At 41.7% G+C, this 21979-nt stretch overlaps 1 protein-coding gene across 2 annotated transcripts in view; it reads right to left on the reverse strand.

Moving 5' to 3' along the window:
* wwp2 (WW domain containing E3 ubiquitin protein ligase 2) overlaps positions 1-21979 on the reverse strand; it is a 125982-nt gene that overhangs the window by 89959 nt on the left and 14044 nt on the right. For both annotated transcript variants that reach the window (XM_088938633.1, XM_088938632.1), the window contains exons 5-7: positions 12897-13034; positions 7622-7715; positions 586-734 (exon numbers count right to left, since the gene is read on the reverse strand). In XM_088938633.1, coding sequence (XP_088794759.1) covers positions 586-734; positions 7622-7715; positions 12897-13034 — 381 coding nt within the window. The remainder of the gene's footprint in view (positions 1-585; positions 735-7621; positions 7716-12896; positions 13035-21979) is intronic.

The raw sequence follows: 21979 nt of genomic DNA on the forward strand, positions 1-21979 counted from the left end.
ACCTAATGGATGGATGGTCATACCATTATCTTCATCCATAAAATACTTACTGTTCTTTATAATGTTGTCCTCAAGACACTTCATTACTGCACTAATTCCATCCATCCATTTTCTAACCATTTCTTCAAATTCAGCACTGCTGGAGAGCCAGAGCCAATCTCGGCAAGCAACAGGAGCAAGGCAGGGCACACACAGACACAGGCACAGGCACACTCACACCAGGGCCATTTTTGCCCTGTAGCCAATTAACCATTACTATCTGGACGAGAAGGCACAACCTGTGCTTGTGTGCTCTGAAATGAACACTATTCCAAGCTGAGTTCAGTGACCTGCTCTCTCGATCATCATTTCTCTTACTTCAAACTGCAAATAAATAGGGAAAAATAAAAGTTGGATCTTGCAGTGCAGCATGCCAAAGTTACCTAAAGTAACCTTTAGGATCGAAAGCCACGGTCTGAACTCTAATGTGACGCCACTAGAAAACAGATCTCACAGCGCCCTGTCACATGTCACATTCCTGGGAGAGGGCATTTCAGGAGCACACACGGCGTCCTGCTCAGTGCCCAGTCATACGGTGGTGCTTGCCTGGTGTGCCGAGGCCGGTGTTACTGGCCAGGGCCTTGCCAGTCTGTCTGCGCCGGCTCCGTGCTCCGGGGCTGTGTTCTCCATTCACCGCAGGGTCTCCATTCGTCACCGGCCCTCCTCTCGCCATTCCTGCGGAGTGTCTGTGTGATCTGAACCACAGGAAACAGAGAATCAGACCCACGCCGACAGCACACATAACCAAATCACAGTTTCTAAAACCTACCGTACCAAGATGTTTTGTGGAGAGTTTCAAGAATACAAGGGATATTGTTCAGGATTCATCAACTAAGGCAATATGCTTTCCAAACCGGTACCAAAAGGAAGACATTATTAATTAATTTCAATAGCAACATACAGAAAGAGCACCACAGATTTCTCAAATCTATGTCACATTCCCATCTCATCATAACTTATTTAAACAAGTCAGTCAGAGAACAGATTTTCATTTATTATGACAAACTGGCCAAGAAGCTCAGCCATGAACACAGTTACAAATAAGAAAAGCACAAAGAAAAGGACAAATCAGACAAATGTTAATAACAGGCTGTGGTTATAAGTGCAAGTGTCACACAACTGGAAAAAACCTCAGATCAGGCCCAGTCATTGGCCACTGTCAAATGTGGTAGCCGAGTTTGGAAGATTCACAAAGAAGCCTGCTCTCTGTCAATGGGCAAGCCCTGAAACCTGGACAACCCTCATGTGCAAATCTTCAGCTCACCAGAGGAGTATGTGTCTCAGAAGTCTGATCTGACCAAAAAGTCTCAGCCTAGTTAGGACATGAGTGAGTCTAAGGACAATAAGGTTGCTAGTAGTTTACCTCAGTGCTCCACACAAGCTGACCCAGCTGTATGTGCTAAAACCCATGTACTGCACTAGGTACTGAGTGACACTGTAAAGGAAGAGGGTTATGTGTGATAACAGTAATAAGGACATGAACAGTAGTTTCACTGCACATGGTTTTATGTTTAATGAAAATTATTTAACAGAAAAGAAAAGGTATAGATAATGTTTCACAATATTTAGCGACGATGACGACATCAGAGTACATTAAGACAGTGATTTAACAGACCCAGCACAAGAGGACTAGTGGGGGTCAAGAAAGCCATACCTTTAAAATAAAGTTATTTCACGTCAAAGAGTTTTTCCTTTTTTCTTTTTAAAATTAAGGCCCAAATGGACACTGCTAGTATACTGAAACAAAACTTTTAAACACAAAATAAAATTATATTTCCACCTGCATTTAAGACATCTGGAAAGAATCTAAGTCGCAGCCTTCTAAAGCATGCTAAGCCCAACAGATGCTCACGCAGTAGGCCAATATCAATTCAACGGGCGCTAAGGTCACCTGAAAAACTATGGCATGCTTTTGTTCGGTGGTGCTCATTTTAATAAGAGACAGCACACAATGTTTTATCAATAAATCACAAAAAAATGTTCAAAAGCCTTTAAGCTTTGAGTGCCCCTTAAAGAAAATATTCCAGTCACACAGCAAGGCTCTGCAGGATCTGTTAATTACAGAATGGCACTAAGGAGAAAAGCAGCATTTATGCACATTTGTTTGTGTGCTGTGAATTTTAATACAAAAGAAATCTGCTTCAGATGTGAACCACCTGCAATTTTTTTTCCTAGTTCCGACAAGTTTCAAAATCTGAAAAAAAAAAGTCTTGGACTAACTGTAAAGCATTGTGGTTGAAAATCTCTTTCCCATTCCTAATGCAGAAAACCTGGGATGTCCAAGAACATGTGGTCTTTGCTTTATTATTTACTACAGCCCTTTCCAAAGGAGCACAGCAAACATTTCCTTGGAGTGGGGGACTCCACTAATAGGACAACAGCAAACTCAAATTCAACAACCAAAAAACACCACAACTGGGCTGCTTGATACAGACAGACCTCTGTGGTTTTACAACAAAGAACAATAGAAACGTCTTTCTGAAGCAGGTCTGGGGAACCGAGGAAGTGCTGAGAGAACACACAACAGTGGCGAAGTTGGATACTTGGCAACACTCCGTGCCAAATCATACACAGAAACCAGAACTGACCTAATATGGTAGAAAACTGCTCTGACAATTTTGCATGGCTTTAGTTTTTTCTGCTTTCAGGTTACCAAATGGGTGACTTGAAAGTGGAGAGGGCAGAGTGTAAGACCTTGTTTTTAAATACACTGTGTGGATATATACAGTAGATCAAAGTCTAGAATTTTAAGCAAAGCCTAGTTAACATCAAACAATGCAATTGGTCTCACATTCAGTTCTGGTCAATAAACCATATGGTTGATATTGCTGCCCAACAGCTAATATAAAATAGAGCACTCAGATTAATTCCTGATCTGTAAGGAACGTCACAATCAGATTAATTTTAATAAAATTGTTATTCTTAACAGCTTAAGTAACACAGTGCTAATTTTACATATATTCTATAATATTGGTTCAATCAAATGCTATTTTTTTCTATTTTTAATTAACTTAACTGAATGAATAAACCTGTTTCAGTGGAAGAAATTAAATTGTTCTCCGTGTTCAGAAAGTGCTGATTTAAGGTTGGTCCATATACACTGCTGGAGGGTTTCTGCAGGACCAGGGCTGGGCACAACTGCTCTCATGCTAATGCAACCAAAACATTTCTTTTGGTCACTAGGAAACAACCTAAGCAGATTGGCTACATTCTGCTTACTTACATTAAATACTAAAGAAACCTGTAGGTTCCACGTCAGTTTCGGTTTTGACGACCACAGATATAAACACCCATTATGACCAAATGTAACATCGTGTGAAAAATGACTTGGCAAATGAAACCTGTCTGAATTCTATTAGAGGAGACGTCTGTTTTTCCTCATCATGAGAAGATGGGAAACAGCTGCTTTCAGGAGTCCACTGGTGAAAATGACTCCTGGTGTGGTGGGAGAAAGAACTGACCCAAGAGCAGCACCACAGCGCGGTTGAAACCAGAGCTTCTTCTTCAGACCTGTTTCCGTCAATAATCGTCACCTTTGCTAAGGCAGGGCATAACTCCACTGCCAGGATCAGCCATCAGATAGCTGGAGTAAACACCAGATCCTTAATTGTTACAGATGGAACCTTGGCTGAACGAGAAATCTCACAGAGAGCATGGATGTCACTGTTATTTCTCATAAGGAAAGATCCAATGAATACGGGGATTAGTTCACAGTGAAAGAAAGACAGGGCCCAGGGTCCAGCTGTAACCAGCTTAGAGGCCGTGGACTAATCTTGCTCTAATCCATCAAACTCTCAGCCACAACTGATGGGGGGTGGTGGGTTACCACCTTTGCCTTTATAAATCATGTAGCTCAGAAGCAATAATTGTTGAGATTTAGGATCTCTAGAGCTGATACATTTAAATTCTTATCTTGAATACTCTATTACGACTGCAGAGACATCACAACAAGATTATGATGATGACTGTAAAACTAAGAAAAATGCACATTTACCACAGTCCTTATTTATTCTCACAGGTGATGTTTCTTTTGAAGGGCGTTAGGGGAGCAACTGAACACCCCACCTCAGATTCAGAAGGCTGTCATTCTGAACCGGAGGAAATGAGCGTACTGGAATTCTTTAGACTTCAGAGAGTTCTGAAAATAAATAGTTTAAACTAATCCCATGGACACGACCCCACATGTAGTTCATCCTATCCTTTAAACCCCCCCCCGCCCCCAGCCATACCCACTACAAACTGCCAGCGGTGTGAAAAAACAAAAGGTTTACAGGACCATACGTCTTCCTGTCATACAGATGCCACATGTCAGATTCCTCACGGTGGTGTGTTAATATATCTGCGGCACTGTGAGGTCAAGCTGGGAAGATGCTGCTTAAACTCTTCGCCCTCATCCGTTTTCCTCTTCTACACATCTTTTCCTTACCCAAATGAGAAAAGGGCAACTTATTAGAATTCATAAATATTAACAAACCAAGTCATTTAGCAGACACTTTTACATCCAAAGCATGTGAGATTTAATTGTGAACTACTGAGTTTCGTTTCCCTCTGCTCCCTGTTAAAGCCAGCCTCATTGCAATCCAGTGAGGAGATTCCTCAGCTTTATTTCTTCTATGTTAAATATTGTAGGACTAGTCACAGCACATGGGTTACGCTGCAGCCTCTATTTGCTGTTTTTCAGAACTCAGTGCTGCACCTTCTGGACTTTCCTGCAGGTTTTACAGTACAGCATTTTCTGTACATCCCTATGAAAAAGATCAGAGAACAGAACTCGAACTCTCAAATTCTCAGCCGCAACATATTATAACTATGATTACATTCAATGCTCATTGATGTCTGCAGCAGCTGATGCATTAGATGCGGGACAGTGGTTTGGTACCTTCTCAAAGCCCATAAACACTGAATGCTGTCTGAACTTACACATTCCTTCTGCAAAGCAAATAAGGGACATATATCAGCAATTATGAATAATGAGCATTAAATCACTCGTTTTAGTATGGGGGTGTTTAATGAAACTGATTTACAAAGTCAAAGGCACCTTAAACACATTCACCTAATGAATGACAAAAGCCGCGGCAAAATCATAAACGATAAGTCTTACAGCCTTAGAGCAAAGAGTACAGATATAACCAACAAAAAAAGAGGAGGTTTTTTGAGATCCAAAAAAACATGCCCAACAGGACAAAGAGCTGAGAAAACTACTCTAAAGTTCTACTTCACTTAAAATTCAGATCAACAAGCCTAAGAGACAGAGGAACACAGTTACATTAAAAACGGGATTGTTCCATGTAATCATTTTTGTATAAAATCTAACAAAAAAAATTAGTTTAAAGTTTACAACACATGCTATGCTATTATTGTGTACAAATTCAAAAATGGGAATTTAACAGCCTTTCTGTTCACGAGCTGCACAATAAGCTTACTGCATGTGGTAACTGGGTACACCACTGAACAGACAAGCCGTTATGACACCAGCATGCCAAAATCAAACTTCTTAAGCATTTCACAGCACACAGAGAAATGTGATACCCACCTCCCAGAATTCAAGAAGACCTCTGTGTACCTTTCTCCTTCAGAAAGATGCAGTCACGCGGTGTCATTTTTCAGAGGTGGCAGACACAGTCTATGAAACCTACAACTGTAGGTAACCAAACAGATTTTTCCCTTCGTGGCCAAAACTCCAGAGGGAGAGATCCATGAATCATCATGACTCCCGCCTGACTAAATCTTCTCCAACCAAACAAAGACAATGAATCACTCTCTGAAGCAGGAGTGGGAAACGTGGGAAATTCAGAAGTTGAGTGGGTACTTTTTCCTGTCCTGTTTCAGGGAGCTGGGGGCATGTGTTTGAAAGGTGTCTCAGTCCAATCCACTGTATCTTGTTGCTAATTTTCACATTCCTTGGAAAATGTTTTTCCACTTGGAACGGAAGGAAGTTGTGTTTTACCAATAGTTTACGGGTACCCAAATAGTATGCACAGCACTCTCCTTAAAATAAGCAGCTTTGACTTTGAGAGTGAATGTGTAAGTGACAATACAAAGCACAATGCACAACAGGGAGCAAACAGCAGCAGCTGGTGGTCCAGTCCGTTATTTTGTGCAAGGTTGTAATATAGATGCTGATGCAGAACAATGATGTTTATGACACGTTTGGGGAAAAAAAGGAGAAATCTCCCCGTATGAGTGTTCTCTGTGTGAGAGCTTCCATGAACAACTTCAACTCCAGTCTTTAGCCAAGACTAAAACTAAGGCTCCTCATTCTTGCACCTTAGCAAGAACCACAATACATATGACAGCTACACTAGTATATTCTTACATAATATTTTGCAGCATTGACAAGATACAATAGCATATAGTAAGTTGTTTATATTAATATTTTTCCTTTTCCACCATCTTTCATAAGTAAAACCGAACTACAGACAATATGCCATTAAAACTGCAAGACTGCAAGCCCGGTTTAATCAGGTCACTCAAGTCCACCCCTGGCATTCCCCTCAGATCCAGGGACCAGAACACGACATAACATTAAAATGCAGACGGCAGGCTTTAGGCTTTCAAGACAGTTTTCAATCAAAAACAATACCACCTCCCAAATTTCTTCCCACATCCCTTCAGCCTTAACCCTTCCCTTGTTTAATCCCTAGTGTAGATGTCAGACAGCAGCCGTCACGGGAGAACGGCAGCGTCCTGACCAGCCACTGGCCGGCTCTGTGATGACCACAAAATAATCTGAGGGCTGTGACTCTGCCCGCGGTCCCACAGACCAGCGCAATGTAAAGCCTGGGAGCATGGAGCAAACAGGCCGGGCTGGTGAGAAGATCTGTTAACGGAGGAAGCCTGTGATTCAAGACTGTCAACACGCCAGAACAGCTGGGATCAAGCTTTTGCACTGTTCGGCTATTCCCAGTTCAAGTCCCCTTTAAATGCCCTCCTCCTGTCTGTATAGCATGAAGAAAAACCATCCCACACCATTCACCAGACAGGGAGTTACTCCAGATTCAGCTTGGAGAATTCCTCAAGCAGAATATGCTTACAGAGAGGAAAATGCTTCCTATTTTCCTCACAAGCCTCAGAATTTCACATTTAGGCACCTACAGGATTTATTAGAATTCATTTCCTTCATGCCATCATGCCATTCATTTCATCTGCAAAAAGATCCCATGTTTCTTCATCAAATTAAGGTGTGTAATAGTGTGTGCAGATTCTACCTTTCAACTTTTATTTCTGCCATCCTTATCTGCCTGTGAACTTCTAATTAACACCGTTTATCTGCCTGTTAAATATTTTTTAAAAGAACATGGCAATCATCATCCGCTGACTTATTGTATTCTTTATACAGCCCCCCTGTGTCCAGCAGGAGAGTTATACTGAGCACTGAATAAAGGAGTGGCAGGTCTCTCTGATGTCACTGAAGTCACATAGGCCTCTGTTAAAAACTACTCATCTTTCAGGTTTCAAAGATTTCAGAAGACTTCTAAGCTGTTACTGATAAAAGGTGTAGGAGGTTCCCTGAGGATTCTGTGGACGGCTGCTCCTGTCCGGGGAACAGCTGTGGTTTGACACGTGTGGATACAGTACCCACCTTCCTCTGGGGCCAGAACAGCTGCCGGAGCTCGAGGGCGGTGAATCCTCACTCTGGGTCCGACGGATACCATGGCCATCGCTCTGCTGCGGTTCTGAAGGCAAGAAGAATGATCAAATCACACATTACCTTTCTGCTCCGTTGCCTTAAAAACAACTGCAGAATGCCCATCGGTCTGTCTTACTGGTTCCGTTTCAAGTTGCTTTCCCCCCCCCCACAATCCTTTAACACACAGTGCACCTTTCTTGCCTCGTTTTTCAAGACTCTATAACACAAATTGCCAGCAGCCACATCACCCTGCAGCTCACAACAGGCAACCCACTGAAGCTCAGCAGGTGTGAGCCTGGTCAGTACCTGGATATGAGACCTCCTGGGAACAACTAAGGTTACTGCTGGAAGAGGTATTAGAGGGGCCAGTAGGGGGCACATCAGCTATCGGTGGGGAGGAGAGCAGAGTAATGAAGCCAATTCAGAGATGGGGATTATTAGGAGGCCATGATTGGTAAGGGCCAATGGGAAATTTGGCCAGGATGCTGGGGTTAAACCCCTACTTAATATTTAATACAGTAAATTAATGGTAATTCAGCTGAGCCAAAAATTAGGACACCAGATCCCACTAATGTGACGAAGGAGCACATGTGTATAAAATACCATGAATTGGGACACAGTATGCACACCACACACTGAAACAAAACTTGTAATGAAAACATCACCTCTTTTCCTCAATGCCTATTTTGTTTTATTCTGAAGCAGACAAGGAAATGTCATTGCTTCTCCAGATAATGACCAAGACAGAAACAAATAATTGGATCATTTTCTTTAAGACTTCCTGGATCTTTGAGAGCAATTTCTCCTACATTAGGTTCGGGTGCAAAACAGGCCAAAACCTGGGTCTCCAGTCATCGATGATATACAGGGATTGCTGGTACTGTATGTTAAAACCGCTCTGCCAGATCAGTAAAGCAAAGCTACCCCACAGCTCTTTTGATAACAAAAGTCTGTTTATGAGCAAATTAATAATGTCCTCATGTGGGTAAACCAGGAAATGGGGAAAAAAAAATCACCAGTCCCTTTTTAAGAAAGCAGCCATTCAGACTTAAGAGAATCATTTTCTCTCCATAATACTGTGTGACACTGTAGAGCCATAGGTCACCCATTAAGTCAAAATCTAAGAAGAAACTTGCTCTGTGTAAGGATCACTGGACTTCACTGTTCTGTGCTATACGAGATCAAGACCCCCAATTACACCATTTGAAAAACAAATTACACATAAACGTTCCTCTGACAGCATGAACGCAAACAAAAAAATCCATTTTAACCTGCTCTTTCAGCCCAATGCTTAGACACTTGAGCATGTAAAACTTTAACTGTTCACTATGTTTGGGAAGTAAAAAATAAGGAAAATCAAATAGTTTAATTTCAGCTATAAATATCACCATCAACACCCCCAGGATTTTGAAAACTTACAAGTTATCAACGTCCTTGGGGTGTTGATGGTGATATTTATCGCCTCTAACACTTTTTTCTCCTGTCAAGTGCACATATTATCTTTCAAAAAGAAAGATCAGTACTTCTCAACTGCACTGCATCCGACCGTAAGGCACTACAGCGGGTGGTCAAAACTGCCCAACACATCATCGGCAGTGCCTTACCATCCATCCAGGAAATATACAACACCAGGAGTCTGAAAAAAGCCACCAAAATTATGTCTGACCCCACTCACCCTGGTCATAACTTGTTTGTTCCCCTACCATCTGGCAGAAGGTTCCGGTCACTCCAGTCACACACAACTAGACTCCAAAATAGCTTCTTCCCCAGAGCTGTCAAGTTGGTGACGCCCCCACTCCCTTCCACCTTATTATGATCTCTCCTAACGTCTTCCTGTACCCACAACCACTGTACTCCTACACCACCACACACACATGTAAGCCAAAATTGTACTGTCCCCTCGATAGCCCAGTAAAATTGTAACAGGCATAATAATATTTAATATTTATTAATTAACCATACTACTTTTAACCATACTATCCTTTTTTTTTTTTTTTTGCACTGTTCCAAGAATTACCTTGCACTGTTTTTGTCCTGTTAAATTTTCTCTGTTTGCGGAATTTTGCACAGTTTTCGATTACATGTTATTTATGTTATGTTATTACATGTTACTGTTATTGCTATTGTGTAACTGTCTATTGTCTCATCTTCTGTCCTATTTATATACTGCACCTGAGTGACTAATGAGAAACACTTTTCATTATACTATGCACCTGTGTAAGTTTAATGACAATAAAGTTGAATTGAATTCTTAAAAAACTAGCATACTATTGTGTCATACTGCATATGGAAAACTGCAGGAAGGGTTGAAGGTTAAGTCTAAATATATTAATCCTAAAATGTGGACAATGACAAGCAGATCAGATAGGGAGAGAATCACTCTTCAGTCTGAACACCAACTGGAAGAGCAATGAATTTCTCACTGACATCACTGCTACCCTCTATTGGTGTATAAGCAGTGCTGTACCCTGCAGAAGGCCACTCCACAGCTATGTATGGGCACTCAGTAAGAGTCTTACCCTCAGGCCCACAGGGGTCATAGGAACATCCACCTCAGAACTAAAGAGCAAATAAGATCTCGTCTAACAGATCGAGGGTACACTGCACTGCAACAAACCAATGGTGCAGAAAGACTCAGATGACCGCGGACGAGAAAGAAGAGACAGGAAGAGGAGAGCAAGGGTGTGGAAGGAGTAAAAAAGATAAGCAGAATATGAAGGCAGGAGATGAGTGCTGCCAAGATATGTTTTGCAATGCAATATAACTGTTTTACAGCTACACTTTAATGAGATGAAAAATAAAATCAGTTTATTTCCTTGCAAGAAGGTGCAATTTAAATATCTAATTTTTAAAACAGTATTTTCAGTACCTGATTTAGTTTCAATAATTTCAGACCGTCATTCTCTTGAGCAGCAGAGAAAGTAAGATTTTCTACAAGTACAGCAAAATACCAAGCTGTTGTTTTTTAAAGATTGCCTTTTCATTAATGCTACAATTTTGGAATTAATGTCAGAACATTTTTTTTTTCCCCAAACAACAGCATGACATCCAGAAACCCCAAACAGAAAAACTGGCAATCAGTAAATTCCATAAGGTAGCTGAATTCATCTTAACCGGTATGGCAGAATTCCAAGAAATGACAGTCCCACTCAAATAATGCTCAAAAGAATCAGAAAAGATTCCAAAAATAAATTTATCTTCAACAAGACAGTTATGTACAACTAGGCCAGAGCACTACCCTTCTCTTCACTTTGAAATGATCAACGAATTAGTTTTACAGATTCTTGAGTATTGCAAAGCAACAATAGTTGAGACTTGGCAAAGCTTTTGCACAGCTACAAATTAACTATAAGGAGTCTAAGTGAAATCAGTATATAGGGGACAAATAGATGTATTTTTAGCTGGATAAAAGTGAGGCATGTTTATTTATTTTTTGCTGAAGCCTTAATCAAGCGAGAACTGAACCCCAGACTCAGACAAGGCCCAGTGTTCCAGTAATCTCAAACCAGAGAAATCATTAGATGTCATTACCGAGACGTCAAAAACCAACACTGGTTAAAATGACTCCAAGACAAATCCAAGTACTGTTATTATAGTGCCATTCAGACAGCAGACAGGCTAACGATAAAAAAATGATACAGTATGTGGCATTTTTATTGTTCTGCAGTGAACATCTTGTCTGATCACTGCCTTCCAACTGGGCTGTAATATTCTAAGATTTATCTTTATCAATCAGGGAGACAGAACAAATCCAGTTCTAAAGGTTAAGCTTCTGATTCATGCTAATTTGTTCTTAATGATATTCTGACCTTACAGGCAAAAAATAATGAAGATCTTGGCTTCGACTGCATCAAAGCTCTCTTGTAGAGCTTACGAGTAGGATTATTAACTTTAAATTGACAGTTAACTGCAAAGAGACCAGTTTTTGGAAAAGAAGCAAAATATGACACAGCCAGTCAGCCCCGTTATATCCTGCCTGAAAGAGCACTTTCTCAATAAAAGTGTCCAATTATCCTATTAAAAGAGTGCTCTGTAATTTTAACTATTGACTGCTATTTAGATTATCACTATAAAGAGAAGACCAATGCAATAAAGCAACAAGCATTAAAAAGAGTAGGCAAATACTCATATCTGGCAGCTTAACCTTGTGTATCATGCAGGGTTACAAAGCACACTTAAACACCTGGACGCAGATGCAGCATGTGAAATATGGTCAATTCCACCTGTTTTAGGGGCTGTTTGCACTCTTCCTGGAAAAAACCAATGCACTGCTTCTCCGTTACATTTTTTTGGCATGGCATGTTTTTAATCATCTTTTACTCCCCTGGAAATTGGCCTTTTACAGTTTCTAATGAGGCTGTTACTGCCAGAATAAGCCATTAACGTGGTTAAGTAGAGATTAAACAGAAATGAAAACAAAGTGAATCATAACATAAATTATGCTTATGACACATGCAGTAAATAATAAAATTAATAACGGCATTATTAATAGCTGCTGCCTTCAAAGACCCAAAGGTCCTACACAGATCTGAAAAGGAATTATTACAGTGTGAAGTTTGCCCTTACTTTTGTCACAAGATAAACAAACCTCTACTTTTTTAAGCACTAAAACAGCTGGAGTGAATACGCATATTCCTGCATTAATCCCCGGTGCGCCAGAGAAGTGCTGCGACACTGCCTTGCCTTGGCAGATCTACAACAAAAACAGTGCAAGACCTGCCTATAAAGTGCATATTGCTTGCTGCGTCTGATAAAGACAAAATAGTACGACCAATTTATCTTTCCTTAAGTTGTAAAAGGCACGTACACTGTTGCGGCTAAATTTGATCTTTTGGACTAGCAGCAAACATCCCCTGTGGCATCTGTACAGCTAGAGTCCAAACTCCTGTGTTTATCTGTGTCGTGGCCACATGGCTGAGTGCCTGTGTCCACTGCCCACGTCTGCGCAGTCCTGTGAAGAGGAGAGATGTCGGTATGCAAGAGGCAGCGGGGTACCTGCAGGGGGGCGTGTGGGCGTGTCAAGCACAGGGAGCCCCTCCACCTTACCCACCTCCGCCCCCCATCTGCACGAAGGGGTGCCGGGGGGCCTGCGGAACACGTGAGGCCCGGTGTTTGTGCCTGCTCCATCCTCCACTCCCAGCGCCGAGAAGACGGCGCGCTGAACGGCAGGGCTCCCACTGCGCGCGGGCGTGGCGGGTCTTGTGCGCGTCGGCAGCTCGGCACTTACTGTCCGTCACAGCGCTGCCATTAGGCAAACTTCCCAGATCAACAGCCAGCCCGTCCAGGCACACGGTCAGCTCTCCTCCCGGCACAAGGGAACCTTTGTTCTCCGTCTGCAGGGCCAGGTTCAGCTGAACGTTCTCCACTGCACCCAAAGACACAAAATGAATAATCCATTCAGTTACTGATGGGCGCCCCACCACACTTACCCCCTTCTCCCCTCTCTGGCACTCAACCCCCACTTTTCCAGCTTTGCAGGAGTTTTCTGACCCTTTGAGAGATACGAACACAGCTCCAGGCAGAGGTAAATGGCTGCCGCAGACATGCTGCCAGACCCAGGCACCCCTGCCCTCAGCAGCCAGTCTTCAGAAATGGAGCTGCCGCCTCGTGTAAAGACAATGTATTTGAACAATGTGAGTAATTCACAGGATGGGGAAAAAGACCTCCACTGCACTGTGAGTCCTCTTCAGCTTTTACACAATGCAGGCACTTGTACAAATTATCCCCACAACATTGAAAAAAGAGAAACCTCTACTTCCTATCTGTGCCTATAAAACGTTTGCACACAACTGCCTATTACTAGTAAAGCACAAAATGGCTCGGATTTTAACTTCCAACCTGTGGATGGTTGTGGTGGAAAAGCCTTGGCAGCTTTGCGGATCAAAATGTGATTTGCTCATCCCTGTTTTTGAGCCAAAATCCAGATGTTGCATCACAAGGACAGTTTACAATCAGTAGAGGCCATTCCGTCCATCCGCTAGCAGCCAATCGATCCAAGGATCTCATCCAGGGGTTTCTGGATGAAGCCGGGGTACTGGCTTTGACAACAAGGCTGGGCAGCCTGCTCCAGACCCCAGCAACCCTTTGGGTAAAGAAATATGACGTGTTCTCCGTTTTGAATGAATGACTATGTAGTATCAACTTGGGTCTTCCAGTTCACATTTGGGCTGACTATGTAAATACATTTGAGAATTCTGAATACGTGACTGAGGTCCCTTCGTAGCCCACTCTATTCAAGATGACTACCAAGGAGGGAACTATGACATTTTATCTATAGATGCAATAACCTCTTTATACTGTGTAATACATTAGCTAAGCAATATACAGGATCACCGCAGAATGTTTTTGAGATCTTTTTATGCTGCATTTCATTTAATAACTTATATGTTCCTTTAAATTTTAAAACGTACAGCATCTGGAGTTTTTTTCCCCCCCATGCAAAACATTTTAAGACCTTGAGCCCGTCTGGTGTCTCCTGCAACACTGAGATGGTAGACATTACTGTATAACATTACAGTAATGTAGACATTACTGTAGAGCTGCACTGCAAAGATTATAGAATAAAATTAATCATTCCTTTCTAACTGTGCTTCTGCACAAGACCACATGTATGATTAAACCATAAAAAAAAGATTAACAAAAGAACTTGGATATTCTGAATGATATTATTTTTTGTTAATTTATTAGGTTCATATTATTGTATTTCATTTTATTGGCCATTGTCATGCCACATAATTCTATTACACTGGTTTTCTTTGGGAAATGGGACATCAGGGATTCCATAAATCTACACGGAGACCACATCCTCCCAGAATTTAGAGGACTCTTGTACAGTACTTCCTGTGAAACTGCACAGCCCTGTCAACACGCTCCATGCTCAGCTAATCCTCACCTGCTCCTCAATTCACTCAGGATTTCTATAGACTGTACCTGGTTAATGTCAACACCAACAGCTTCGCTTTCTCCCATCTCATGAGCACAACGCCCATTCTGTTCATCCCATGTTTCAGGTTTTAATTTCCAAGGAGAGAAGAGGATTTTGATCTGTTGCTAGGAAACTGAGAAACGTTTTGCATCACTCATCTTTTAACAATGACCCCATTAGCACTTTAATCCTCTTTTGTAGGATCCTTATTTGTAGCATTATAATTACATTTTATGTTTTAAGCCGTCTTTCATATTATGGAAGACTGTAATTAGTGCCATATATATGAAAATCTTTGCCATTTTTAAACAAGACCTTGATAATATTGTTTAAAATAAATTATGTGAAGTCTCACACATACAACAGTGTTCTTACTATCCTATTATATTCTGTTATTATAATCCTCATATTATATAGTAATCATATAATAGTAATAGGAAAGAATAACTGGAACTTCCACTTCTGAAGTATTTACACTACCCATTGCAACTTCCAGTCCTGATATAGAGATCCTTGCTGGTCTCAAAACATTGATGTCCTTTATTCCACTACATAGTTATGTATGTACAGAGAAAAGGAAGAAGTGCATGATTACTTTTTTGGTTAGACTTTGAATGTTTTTAATATTGTTATTCCTTCATTCCAGGGAAAACCTAAATTTACACACAGATACACTGCAAACATGGATCCATGGGTGGATGTCGAGATATTAGTCAGGAAGGCACTATTCTCTGGAGGGTGCCTGTGCCAGACTGACGGAGAACTGTGGAGGCAGCTCATTCAGTTCCTTTGTACAGTTTAAAAAAAAAAAGTTAGTTTCCACTGGGCTCCTGTCATAGCTCATTTTCAAAAATGCGGCGTTTTTCATTTTCCCACCTAATCCCTGTAACTGCAGAACAACGCCGCATACATGTCTACAGCTTTCAAGAAAGTTAATTTGTAGGAGCCAACAGGTCAGGTTTTCAGTTCAGGTTTTCCAGACGTTAAAAAAAAATGATCTAAAACTACGTTTCAAAGAGAGGGGCTTTAGATGACCATGTCACGTGGTGATGAGGTGACATTCAGGCTCTGCCAGTATGTTTTCAGTGGTATCCGGCCAGACCATGACACACTTTCCCATCTGCTGGAACACAGCAGAAACACAAGAGTTTCTCTGACGTACAGCGACATCAAGATGCTTCCAAAAGTGTTGATAGCAGAGCACTTTGAATTTGCCCTCCTCACTCTGACAAGTCTCACTCACAGACAGCGCTTGGCATAACATAACGCCTCAGTTATTTGCATTACCTGGGCATATCCAATTTAAAGTCATGGATCAGATGAACTGCAGAGCTGGGAAACTGCAGTTCTGCAGTAGACAGCAAGACAAGCTACATATAGACAGCAGAAGTGGCCTAAATGAAAATTGGCCTCATTTGCACGTTTTAATAAGAATTTCGTTGCATTCAATTCCTTCCCCACCGCCTCCCCCGGCCTTTCTGGAGTTTAAATAACATTCTGGGAAGCGCAGAGCAGCTAGGCTGTTTCATGTAATTGTACTGTACAAAGATACGAAAGTGTACTGGGCAGAAAAGTCTGATAAAAAGCTCAGATCCCTCTCATGCCATTTTTAGGCAATTTTGAGACATCCAGGGAGGGAGAAACATGCCTTGAAATTCCTTGAGGGCTGGCAAATCCACTTCACAACAATCTGCATGCAAGTGGTTAAGAAGCCTGGTGGTCCTCACTAAGGTTGATCCAACACACAAAGCTGATGTGCTATTCTTGTCTGGTTCTACTTTTCTGTTTTTTTTTTTATTTCTTCACTGCATGAACTTGTCCTCAGTGCTCCATCTCTCACTCTCATGACTTGGATTACAGAAGGGCTTGGCAGGCAGTGTAACTGTTATCCAATCTGGGCTCCAGCCACTAGCTTTTTGCAGCAAAATGTCAAATCAGCAAGTGATTACACCCCAACTGATGCTTTCTCTTTCAACTTGTGAGAATCTTGGGGTTAACAACACATATAAGTTCTGTACACTCACTACACGTCTACGCAACAATGTTTGTATGGTCTGCATTCAGGGTTACTGTCCCAAGACAAAGAAAAAAACTTTAGTCTGGCAAAGATCCTTTTGCATTCTGAGTGGTTTTCTGCCTGCTGTTTCTTTCTGGCTTTTGGACAGACACCACCAAAAAGCAAAAGGATTGTTATGAAAGGATAGAAAATTATCACTTTGATACCATGCATTTGGAATGCAGAGCAAGGCATATCCTAATGTGTAAGCTGCCTTTTCAACATCTCCAACTACCAAAAGAACACTTCAGCTTCCAATTCTTATGCCTGCCTGGACCCCCTCATCCTACAGCACAAACTTTGCTGTGTTGGTTCTCACTGGTGACTAAAACTCTTCCTTTGAGAGAGCAAATTGCTGTACCTGTGATCTCCACAGGTCCAAAAATGACAAGAACAAATTGGAATTGTTTAGAACTAATGTTATGCATATGTAATGGAAATCCTGAGTTTTTTTATGGGTGTTGCAAAAAATAAAAATCAGTATGCTTAGTTTTCCACAGCTTTTTGGATTAGCATCATCAAGCCCTTCAGTCTGCATTCACAATCGAAGCCCCAGCTGTCATTCCTAGTTACATCATACAGCTGTGTGCCTATAAAGAAAGTGCACTCTTGCAACAGCAAAGCTCAAGCAAGAACAGCTCCATCACAGAGCAGACAACATGTCCAACCCATTGGGTTAGAATCGGTGCCAAGTACAGAAGCATGACACAGGAAACGGACTGAAGGGGCCCTTAGAAGAGATACTACAGACATCATAAGCTCTACTGGCACAGCACAAACGGTAATACTGCACTTTACCATACCGCGACCTGATCTCAGAACCTAAGCAAGGCTGGACGACCTCCGAGAATATCCAGGTCACTCCTGCAAATAGCGTTGGTGGACCAATAGGTGGCGCTCATCCCTCTGTACCAGAATTTCCAAAGCAATGCCTCACTACAGTGAGTGGGGACATTGTGCAGGAGGAGGTACAATCCTTTAGATGAGACATCAAACTAAGGTCCTGACTTCAAGCCCCCATGTGACTTTTTCCAATGAGCAGAGGGGTTAAACCCACTGTCCCAGGTTCCACTCCAGGTTTAAACAAATGTGCAGTGGGACTGCAAGCAGAGAACGTCAGTGCAGTGGGGCTGCAAGCTTGAGAATGTCAGCAAGTGGGTGCTGCACTTCAATTGTGAAAATTGCTATATAAATGCAAATAATTATTAATTCTAGTTCAAAATATGAGCAAAAAAAGGCCGTAGGAGCTCTAACAAGATACAGGTAGCACTGGTACAGACAAATGTATTTCCCATCCAGCAGTAACAGCATACTGAACCCGATTACAGCAGTACTGTAGCTGAAAATCTACAGAGTTGCTAAAACACCAGCTTATGGTGCACAAACAGAGCTGATGATGCAATGACTGAATGCATTGCTATAGCGTGGGTACAGCACAGGAAATATAAGCTCCATGACAAACATAGCAATGAAAGGACTATGGAGACACAAAGCAACTACATTAAAAGGCAGATTTTCAAAGTGCTTTCCTGCAGAACCAACTGTGGTCCCCATTTGTTGACAGTAATCTTATAAATGTGAATCTCTCTAGAGGAAAGAAATACAGGCTGGGAAAGAAGAAATGAAATTAGTTATTTTTTTTCCCCACTTTAAACCGTTTTTCAAAAAGAGCTGGAGTTTATTCCAAGGTGGGAAAAGAGGAGCGGATGTTACACAAGACTTCGAGCCAATCAGTCTGTCACCAAACAGCGCCCCCCCCTTAAATGTCAGATAAACGCGGATTATAGATAAATCACAACTGCACTTCAGAAGACAAAAACAGTACAGAAGCCAATTTAAGAAATGCAAACAAAACACAAAAGTAACAATCATTTTGCAGAGGTGGGTGAGGGAACCATAAAGCCTTAAGGTACTGCACTGCTATCCTCAGCACAGCTGCAATTATCGGTGTTTCTAAACAAATGGGCTTTTTTGTCCGGGTTCACAAGACAGACTTTTTCAGCCTCAGTGGAGGCTTGAAGTGGGAGAGGGTAAATATTTTCGTTGACATCTGAACCGCATTTGAGCCCAGCTGCCCGGTGAAGACAGGCTCACCAGAGTGGGAATAGGAATACACCTCTGCCAACTAACACCTACTAAGTGGGTGGCATATCTTCAATACAATAGATACCCACATACTGGCTGTGAGCACCAAGGACCTTTAGTTTATTCTGTTATGCCATTAGCAGGTACCGGAAAACAAAAAGAAGAAACTGTTCCAGATTGTGTAAAGCTGTGCAAAGCTCTGTTAAAGCCGCAGCAGCACGTTATAATGCTGAGAACGGTCATGTGTAGAAACTCAACACATAATGAGGACTGCAGTGGTAATGTCTGACACATGTATGACCACAGTTTCAGCACTTTGTGAAATTCTGGCAGGATGAGACTGTCTGAAAACATAGGAATGGTCTCTTGGGTCTCCCTCTGACAGCAGGGAATGACTTGCACACAAGCTAGTAAGTAAAGTGTAAAGGGATGACAACTAAGGCCTTTGCTCTCCTCTCAGTTTCAGCACCAGAGTTTTAATGCTGGGAATTGTGTGCATCATCCTTTTTCAGGGGTGGTGAAGTAGGGAGGAAAACATCTCAGGGATCTGCTCCTGTACTTCCAAAACCTGCCACCTAGACCTGTCAGCAGATGTTAAATTTGCTGTTGATATTTGTGGAATACTCTGTAAACTAGGCACAGATGAAGCTATGTTTAATACTACATAGGCAATTATGGCTGAACATGCAAAGTCACAGGAGAAGGAGAAAAAGATTATTCAGTTGCAGAGGTTGACAGACCAGATGAAACTTTCCTCCATCTGCTACCTAGCCTACTTTGTGTCTGCCAAACCCTACAGCAGCCAAATTCTGGGAATCTTTTGATGTCTTGCATCTAACACAGAGGCCAGTCAAAGGGTCTGAGCTCTTGTTTTCCATTTTTCAACTTTGAATCCCAAATTAGCTTTTTCGTAACAGAGCTCTTAAGCTCTGAGTGTATTTTGACCTCTAAAGGCAAGGAATACATGTTCAAACAAATGGGATTAAATAACTTACAGCTTCTTACAGCAATTTTTCTTTAACAACCCACTCCTTACAGGTAAGCCATTACATAATAATAAAGATGTCATATTTTTCACATTATGTGGTGCTTAACTGATACCACATTTGTGTTCTGGGTGCACAGACTTGTAATTTGTAAATGCAAATTTATGAAAAACAGTAGTCACTGCTTTATACAGGATTTGTACGTAACACCACCTTATTGCTTTTTACAAGGAGTAGCGTCTTGTACATGAACGTCTGCGTCAGGCCCTGCACAAGGCCCAGATTCAAGCTGCACTGACAACAGCTTAGTTAAGTGCTAAGAATTTCTAATCATCAGATCAGGTTCATCAAACCTTTACTGCTGAACTGTCTGGTGGTCAATTTATTGAGAACTCAAAAGAGACTGGCGAAACACATGCTAATTTAAACGAAGGAAAAGCCAAACCTAAATCGTACCAAAAACATTTACAAATAGCACACAGGAGGAAAAACCATTTAAATCCAGATAGCTTTCTTTTCCAGGAAAAAAAAACTGTACAGTATAAAGAAAATTCGGAATTGTGTTTTAAAAAGGCCCGTTCTTTTAAAATCCCAAAAAACAGAGGAAGGAACGCTACTGACGTGGGTTTCAACAGCTCCGCCTGCCGCGGCCGGACACCGGATCCTCGCTTCGCCGCTCAGCTTTTCAACAGAGCGAGTTACAAATCACGCGCGCAGAAGCCCGGGCCTGTTCCCCAAAAGGTCTATTGACTGTCGTATAGAGTGCCCTCTCCACAGAGGGGTTTTTATGCAAAAAGAATATGCCTTTAAGCTGGCAAAACAGAATCGGCCTCTGTTCGTTGGGCTGGTGGGGTTTTTTTTTAACTGCGCCCGGATCAAGTTTCCCCAGTAATTTCAACGCAATTAAAACGCGAGTGAATGGGGTTTCAGTTGTGGAAGCCCAGGGTCCTGCTGACAGGCTGCAAACAATCTGCAGGCTGTAGTCAATTGCCAGACTCCCAGGGCTCCCATTAGCCTGCGTTTCTGTACCGGATAGTCACTGCGGCCTTCATGTTTCACCCGTCTACACACCTCATAAAATAAAACTTCTTCCACACAAGAGCCTCCCACTTTAATCATGGATAAATAAATCACATGGAAATCTTCTGTGACAAAACAGAATCTGATCTGAACAATGAGAAAGAGACATTGCCGGTGAAGGGAAGGATCTGTGCAGCTCAAGCAGAAAAAACAAAATTGCATCATTTTCTAGTTTTGTATGTTGTACTGGATCCTTAATTAAACATGAAGTCAGTTTTGTTCTGTAAAGCATTAAGGGTGACCTTATCATTTGATCAATATCAGTGCTAAAACCTTCACATTGAACATTTTCCATGTTAAAACATAATAAGGCAGAATAAATAAGAATAAAGTGCTTCATTCTAGTTTGACTTCATTTGCATGCAACTAAGAATAATTTCAGTTCCTGCATTTTAAATTATCTTGACCGATGAAAAACTCAAATTAGAAATGTCACAAATACTATTTAATAGTATTAGATCCATACCTCTGAACACACTATTCTAATTTGCTATACTACCTTTTGCTTTCCACCATGTTCTGAAAGGACTCCTAATTCAGCACTCAGAAAGAGAGAACACTTGCTTCGTACATCCTGACTGAGCGTTCGCACACCTCAGGGGTGTGTCCAACTCACAGAGCGCCTCATCATTCCCAGCCAGGAGCTCACAGATCACCAGGCTGCAGGGCTGCTTCTCTGTGCTTTATTGCTAACCTTGGAGCCACAGTCACGGCTCGTTTTTCGGCATCATCTTTCTGAAAACTTCAAGCGTCCTTAGTATTTTTGAAGAAAGTGCATTCCGTTAACTCAGCATAGTTACAAAATTAACCAATATGATTACAGTGGAATTGTCATTCCACTTACAATTCTCTGGAAACCTAGGCTTTCTTTAATTTGTGGGGGTGGAAGAACAGACACTTCTCAACTCTACAAAGGGAGGTTCATTATCACAAAGTCTGAGGTTTCCTGTACTAGAAGGACGGGATGTGACAAGATTACGCCCAGTCTGTCCAGCTTAAACTGGGCATGTTTTTTTTTTTTGCTGCTCACAGATTATCGATATAGCAGTCACCAGGGTTTCCGAATAATGTGGCCAAATGAGTGTGCAGCTTTTCTCGGTTTTTCTGAGAATGCAAACTACCCTACCAAAGGTATAATACATAAAAAAACAAGCATCTAGCCCAGTGACACTATGCCA

This window comes from Atractosteus spatula, chromosome 21 (assembly GCF_055471065.1).
Source record: "Atractosteus spatula isolate fAtrSpa1 chromosome 21, fAtrSpa1.hap1, whole genome shotgun sequence".
Taxonomy (NCBI): Eukaryota; Metazoa; Chordata; class Actinopteri; order Semionotiformes; family Lepisosteidae; genus Atractosteus; species Atractosteus spatula.